This window comes from Lynx canadensis, chromosome F1 (genome assembly GCF_007474595.2).
Source record: "Lynx canadensis isolate LIC74 chromosome F1, mLynCan4.pri.v2, whole genome shotgun sequence".
NCBI classification, from domain to species: Eukaryota; Metazoa; Chordata; class Mammalia; order Carnivora; family Felidae; genus Lynx; species Lynx canadensis.
Window position 1 is genome coordinate 20,790,752 of NC_044319.2, and position 8,033 is coordinate 20,798,784.

An 8,033-nucleotide genomic window follows, 5' to 3' on the forward strand; every position below is an offset into this window, starting at 1 on the left:
AATAAATAAACTTAAAAAGAAAAGCTTTCCCAGACAAAAACTAAGGAGTTCATGACCACTAAACCACCCTGCAAGAAATTTAAAGGGGGTCTGAGTGGAGGAAAAAAAGACCAAAGCAACAAAGACTACAAAGGACCAGAGAACGTCACCAGAAACACCCGACTGTACACATAACACAATAGCACTGAACTCCTATCTTTCAGTAATTACTTGGAATGTAAATGGACTAAATGCTCCAACCAAAAGACATAGGGTATCAGAATGAATTAAAAAACAAGATCCATCTGTATTCTGCCTACAAGAGAGCATTTTAGACCTAAAGACACCTGCAGATTGAAAGTGAGGGGATGGCAAACCATCTGTTATGCTGATGGAGGTCAAAAGAAAGCCGGAAGAGCCATACTTATATCAAACTATTTTAAAGCATAGACTGTAACAAGATGAAGAAGGGCATTATGTCATAGTGGGTCTGTCCATCAAGAAAATCTAACAACTGTAGCAACACTTACAATGTGGGAGCACCCAAATATATAAATCAATTAATAACAACATAAACTCATTGATAATAATGCCATTATAGTAGGGGACATTAATATCCCACTAATAGCAATGGACAGATGATCTGACAATGGACAGAAAATCAACAATGGCTTTGAGTGACTCACTGGATGGGTTGGATTTAACAGATATATTCAGAACATTTCATCCTAAAGCAGCAGAACATACATTCTTCTTGAGTGCACATGGAACATTTTCTGGAATAGATCACATACTGGGTCACAAATCAGCTCTCAACAGGTAGAAAAAAATCTATATCATACCATGCAAGTAAACCACAAGAAAAAATTTGGAAAACTTTCAAATACATGGAAGTTAAAGAATGAGTTAACCAGGAAATTGAGAAATAAGAAAAGAACAAAAAAACATGGAAGCTGTTTAAAATGAAAACATGACAGTCCAAACCCTTTGGGTTACAGCAAAGCAGTCAGAAGAGGAAAGTACATGGCAATTCAGGCCTATCTCAAGAGGCAGGGAAGGTCACAAGTACACAACCTAACCTTATACCAAAAGGAGCTGGAAAAGGAGCAGCAAATAAAGCCTAAAGCCAGCAGAAGAAGGGACATAATAAAGACTAGAGCAGAAATAAATGATACAGAAAAACAGAGTAACAGATCAATGAAACTAAATGCTGGTTCTTTGAAAGAATAAACAAAATTGATAACCCCCTAGCCAGACTTACCAAAAAGAATGAGAAAGGACCCAAATAGGTAAAATCATGAATGACAGAGGAAAAATCACAACCAACAGCACAGAAATACAAGCAATTGTAAGAGAATACTATGAAAAATTATATACCAACACACTGGGCAATCTGAAAGAAATGGACAAATTCCTAGAAACCCACACACTACCAAAACTGAAACAGGAAGAAATAGAAAATTTGAGCAGGCCTATAACCAACAAAGAAATTGAATCATTTATCAAAAATCTCCCAACAAATAAGAGTCCTTGGCCAGATGGCTTCCCAGGGGAACTCTACCAGACACTTAAAGCAGAGTTAATAACTATTCTTCTCAAACTGTTTGAAAAAATAGAAATGGAGGGAAAGCTTCCAAACTCATTCGATGAAGCCAGCATTACTTTTATTCCAAAACCAGGTAATTAAAAGGCCAGTATCCCTGATGAACGTGGATGCAAAAATTTTCATCAAGATACTAGCAAATCAAATTCAACAGTACATTAAAAGGATTATTCACCATGATCAAGTGGGATTTATTCCTGGGCTGCAGGCTGGTTCCATATTTGCAAATCAATCAATATGATATACCACATTAATAGAAGAAAGGATAAGAACCATATGATCATCTCCATAGATGCAGAAAAAGTATTTGACCAAGTACAGCATCTCTTCTTGATGAAAACCCCCAAGAAAGTAAGGATAGAAGGAACTTACCTCAACATCTTAAAGACCATTTATGAAGATGCCACAGCCAATATCATCTTCTATGGGGAAAAACAGAGCTTTCCCCTAAGATCAGGAACACAACAGCGATGTCCACTCTCACCACTGTTATGTACTGGAAGTCCTAGCGTCAACAATCAGATAACAAAAAGATAAAAGGCATCCAGATTAGCAACGAAGAAGTCAAACTTTTACATTTTGCAGATGACGTGATACTCTACATGGAAAACCTGAAACACCCCACCGAAAAACCGTTAGAACTGATATATGAATTCAGCAAAGTTGCAGGATATAAAATAAGCGTAGAGAAATTGGTTGCATTTCTATACCCAAATAATAAAGCAGCAGAAAGAGAAATCAAGGAGTCTATCCCATTTACATTTGTGCCAAAAACCATAAGATACCTAGAGATAAATAACCAAAGAGATAAATGATCTGTATGCTGAAAACTATAGAAAGCTTATGGAAGAAATTAAGGAAGACACAAAGAAATGGAAAAGCATTCCATGTTCATGGATTGGATGAATAAATATTGTTAAAATGGCTGTACCACCCAAAGCAATGTACATTCAATGTAATCACTATCAAAGTAACACCAGCACTCTTCACAGAGCTAGTACAAACAGTTGTAAAATTTTTATGGAACCAGAAAAGACCCTGAATAATCTAATGTTGTAAAAGAAAACCAAAGCTGGAGGCATCAAAATGTTGGCCTTCAAGCTTTATTATAAAGCTGTAATCATCAAAACAGTATGGTACTAGCACAGAAACAAACACATAGATCAATGGAATAGAATAGGGACCCAGAAATGGACCCACAAATCTATGGTGTACTAATCTTCGACAAAGCAGGAAAGAGTGTCCAATGGAAAAAAGATGGTCTCTTCAGCAAATGGTGCTGGGAAAACTGGACAGTGACATGCAGAAGAATGAAACTGGATCACTTTCTTACACCATATACAAAATTAAATTCAAAATGGATGAAAGACGTAAATGTGAGACAGGAAACCATCAAAATCCTAGAGGAGAAATCAGGCAGTAACCTCTTTGACCTCAGCCTCAGCAGCTTCTTGCCAGACATTTCTCTGGAGGCAAGAAAACAAAAGCAAAAATGAACTGTTGGGATCTCATCAAGATAAAAAGCTTCTGCACAGTGAAGGAAACAATCAGCAACCCCAGAGTCAACTGATGAAATGGGAGAGGATATTTGCAAATGATGTATCAGATAAAGGGTTGCTATCCAAAATCTATAAAGAACTTATCAAACTCAACACTTAGAAAAGAAATAATCCGATGAAGAAATGGGCAAAAGACATGAATAGACACTTTTCTAAAGAAGACATCCAAATGGCTAACAGACACATGAAAAGATGTTCAACATCACTCCTCATCAGAGAAATACAAATCAAAACCACAGTAAGATACCACCTTACACCTGTCAGAATGGCTAAAATTAATAACTCAGGAAACAGCAGATGTTGGTGAGGATGCAGAGAAAGGGGAACCCTTTTGTAGTGTTGGTGGGAATGCAAACTGGTGCAGCTACTCTGGAAAACAGTATGGAGGTTCCTCAAAAAATTAAAAATAGAACTACCCTACCAGCCAGCAATTGCGCTACTATGTATTTATCCAAAGGATACAAAAATGGTGATTCAAAGGGGGCACATACACTCCAGTGTTTATAGTAGCGCTATTAACAGTAGCCAATTATGGAAAAAGCCCAAATGTCCATTGACTGATAGATGGATAAAGAAGACATGGTTTACATATACAATGGAATATTAGCGATCAAAAAGAATGAAATCTTGCCATTTGCAACAACGTGAGTGGAACTAGAGTGTATTCTAGGCAAAAAGTCTGTCATAGGAAGATAAATATCATTGATTTCACTTGTGGAATTTAAGAAACACAACATGGACATAGAGAAGGGGAAGGAAAAATAAGATAAAAACAGAGAGAGAGGCAAACCATAAGAAACTCTTAACTACAGAGAAGAAAGAGGGTTGCTGGAGGGTGTTGGGTGGAGAGATGGCTTAAATGGGTGATGGGCATTAAGGAGAGCACTTGTTGGGATGAGCACTGCATGTTATATGTAAGTGATAAATCATTGGGCTCTTCTCCTGAAACCAGTACTACACTGTATGTTAACAAACTTAAATTTAAATAAATTAAAAAAGAAAAAATCTATAAGGCAGTCTAGAAAACCAGATGTTAGTTAATACCATTTCGAGGCAGTGTTTGTGAGATGCTTACAACATTGATTTTGAGTAATTTAAACACACACTGTTGCAGGGTGCTTAAATTTGAAGTAGAGAAATGGACATAAAGAGCCTTGAAGACTAATGACAACAGTAATTTGGGAGGTCATGAAAACTTTAAACAATTCAGTGTTCTCTCCCTGGAAAACATGGACCCTTTTTTGGGTGGGTGGGTGGAGGGACAAGGTTAAATATGAATGAGTCCATGAAATATATTTTCACCTGTCCTGAATATTATTTGATTTCCAGTTAATCACTGATAAATTTTAATTCTGAAGTTTCATTTTCACTTATAAGACCTGTATACCTGTATAAATAAATAAACAAACATGAATACCCACAGTTGATGCTCATTGTGATGATGATCACAGCATATATCTGAAGCCACTTATTTCCTGACAGATTGTTACATTTTTTATCATCTTTCTGACTTCAGTGGCTTTCAACTTCATTGTCAATGACAGTCGGAAAAGGCCATTTTGGAATGTTATGGTGTGGACTTCTCTTTTCGCGGGCAACGGAGTCATCCTGTGCTTTTATTCCCAAGAGTGGTATGCACGTCAGCACTGTCCTCTGAAAAATGTGAGTCCTCATTCAGGCTGGAGCGGAAAAGCAATGTTTTCGCCCCCTGGTTGTGAGGGTTCGTGGGCAATATTAAGGAGAAGAGTAGTGGAGATGATGCCAGATTAATGTTAAGGGGAGGGAGGTAAAAGGGTTAGCTTATTATTTGATCTTACTGCACTGTCTTTGAAATTTTTCTTTTCTCTGGTTTTGTTTACACTGAGCACTCCTAGTTTTCGGTTCTCTCTTTTTTTCTCCCCCTTTCACTGCTTTTTCTGTAGTGTTTTCTGATTTTCTTCCTGTGTCCTGAAAATGTGGTGTTCTGCAGAGTCTTCTCAATGGCACGTGTGCCCCTCCTGCCACCACGTCATCCCAGAATAGTGAACTGTTTGTGAAAAAGTCCAGCTACACTCATATGCCTAGGATCCCTTTTCCCTTGATTTTGTTGTTGTTGTTTGTAATTATGTACGATTCTCATTTTTAGAGCCTTCACTTTTAGTTGCGTATGGAGAACTCCCGAATATTTAATGATGCCTCCTTGATCTATCTACTTGAGTATCTCTCACGGGGACCTATGACTGAAGTTGCCTAGAGTCCAGTTAATCAGCTTCTCTCCCAAAGCTTCTCCTACGGCCTTGTTTTTGTTATGCTGCCCCAATGCTCCCTCCTTATTTCCTGTTAACCCCCTTTTTACATCTGAACTAGCTGCTTTGGGCTGTCTCTGGTTATGGTACTCTCTGCACTCCAAATCCACCTGTCAGATTTTCTTTTCAAATCCGGTTTGGATGCAATATCTTCCAGCTTTTTCAGATTCTTGCTCCAGTCTTTTCCCATTTCTGACCTTTCACGGTGCTTCATCTGTTCTCATTTAGTCATTTCAAACCTCATATTATAGTAATTTGTGTATATATTTTAGCATCCTCACCCTACCACCATTTAGATTTTAGACCACCAAAAGTAGGCCTGTGCTAAGATAAAATGCAAGATACAGAAAAGAGGTAGTGCCTGTTTGGAATTTGGTCAGAAGCTTTGCGTAAAACTTGTAAATCGGTATAATCTGTGTTGCAGATAAAAATCTTTTGAATTAGTGAGCTGCTTACAGCTTAGAGGTTGTGGAAGTGCTGGGAGGCATTGTAAAACTGTGCGGTGTGTAGCATTAACACCCCTATCTACCCTGACACCTCGTGCTCACAGTGCCTGCAAATAAGCCACTCTTCCCTTCTTTTTTCCCCATCAAAGCCCACATTTCTGGATTATATCCGTCCGCGTTCCTGGACTTGTCGGTACGTGTTTTAGAAGCTTGGACTCCCGTTTCATTCCTTGACACTGAAGATGGGATTTCTGCCTGATTTGGGGCCAGCATCTGTTTCCAGCTGTTACTGAAGTTATCTGTGCTATTTGGACCACTCCAGGCTTTACAGATGGCTTGCTCCATTCCTAGGTCAGCTGAGATGTTGGAAGTTTACTGGAATCTTGTGCACTTGAAGCAGTACTTTTTTTTTTTTTCCCCTACCTTTTTGGGAGAAGGGAGACTTATAGCTGACATAATGACAGATTTTTGCTGGCTTTTCGTTTTTTGACTCCATCTAAACATCATGACTAAACATGTTTTCTTGGCCACTGAATTAGCCAAAACACGAAGAAATCATTTAAATATTTTAGGCTTAGAAATTTTTTCACGCACACTGTTGGAATGTATGCTAATTAACTGTGTACTTGGGAAAGAAAAAATAATGTGGAACATTTTGCTGTTTTTAGTAGAGGGGAAATAACTAGTTTCCAAAGATAATCTTGTTATACATCTTAATTGTATTTTTTTTTTTTTTTTGGAAAGAAGTACATACAGTTCTATTCAGTTTTTGCCTTGTTTCTCTATAAGGTGTAGGTCATAATTTCTGTGAAGCAAAATTACACCGTTCATTTTGAATTCCTGAGTTTACATCCGAAATATTATAAACTGAGGGGGACAGGAGTAGGAAGGGAAAAAGAAAGAAGTGACACAGGACAAAGAAAAACGCTTCCTTGTACAGTTTCCAAAGCAATTTTTAAAGACTTGCTGAATCAATCGTGTGTTTAAATTATTTTATCATGGAATTTATGTGGAAGGTAACTGCTTTGTTTAAACTTTAAGGTAATAACTTTTTGGAAGTTATTTAGAAGTACCCTTTGGTATACTTATTGTTTAATAAATACTGACTTGAAACATTTTGCACACTAATAAGTCTGTGACATATAAGTATTAATCACCTCCATTAATATTAAAGTGATTTTTAAAGATCCAGAAGCTGGCTTCTGCATTGCTCAGTTATGGCATTTTTAATGGTAGTATGCTTTAGGTGAAACAAATTAATATGTGATCATTTTGAAGAAAAGGTACTCTATTATGTGATGTTTCCATGTTATAAGATGCCCATTGCTGATAAAGTGTGGTGTGCAGGAATTGTTTTGTTCGTACGTATGAGGTGTGATTATGTTTGTAAAGACCAAGCATTGAACGGGATATCCGCGACCATGTAGTTGAAGTTTCCACTCAGTGAAGTGAGACCGAAGAATTACTCAAAAGAGGATTCTTACTTGGAGTAGCCACCTTGAGAAGTTATCTTGGTATTATAACAGCCCTACTTCCATCCAAAAAGTTTTGGGACATCTTTTTGGAATTGTTTTAAAGTCTGTTTGAGTCTCATAAGAAGGTAAATAGACTTTGTTAGTAAACACACCTGAATTTGTACCACAAGTATCCAGCCTCATTACCAATTTTATTCCAGTACCTTTGATCCATATGAGTTCAGGCCATTCCCTAACACCAAATCCAGCTTTTTAACAGACAAAAGTGCATGTGAAAAGAGGTTATTTTTTAAAAAGTAACTCCCATGTTCCCAAGCGGTAATTGTCTATACAGTGGTCTGGTAATTGTAATGGAGCCATAACCTCCACAGATTGCTTTAATATAGCTTGTACTTTCTGGCATTTTTATTAAAAATTAAAATGAGTCAATCACTTGAGTTGATAACTCTGTTTTTAATATGGCGAGGGAGTTAAGAAAACCAGATTGATCTAAGACTTATTTATGTATAAGTCATCTACTTAAGGAGTGGTAGATCTCTGAGACCATGGAATTCTTAGATCTGTATTTCTGTTAAGTGCTGTGGATGTTACGCTCTCATTGACAAGGACTTTGTTGCTTTGTACTGATTCTGAATACTGTATTTGTTGGACTGACCAGTGCTGTTTTTTTTTAAGCTCTCCTCTTC

The 8,033-nt window shown here is 37.3% G+C and overlaps 1 protein-coding gene across 3 annotated transcripts in view; it reads left to right on the forward strand.

The window, feature by feature from the left end:
* The window catches only part of SOAT1 (sterol O-acyltransferase 1), an 84,059-nt gene extending 76,283 nt beyond the window's left edge, over window positions 1-7,776 (forward strand). For 2 of the 3 annotated variants that reach the window (XM_030302329.2, XM_030302330.2), the window contains 2 exons: window positions 4,658-4,803; window positions 6,022-7,776. In XM_030302329.2, coding sequence (XP_030158189.1) covers window positions 4,658-4,803; window positions 6,022-6,078 — 203 coding nt within the window. In that variant the 3' untranslated portion in view covers window positions 6,079-7,776. The remainder of the gene's footprint in view (window positions 1-4,657; window positions 4,804-6,021) is intronic. The other variant, XM_030302331.2, reaches the window with a different exon arrangement.
* The last annotated feature ends 257 nt before the right edge of the window (window positions 7,777-8,033 follow it).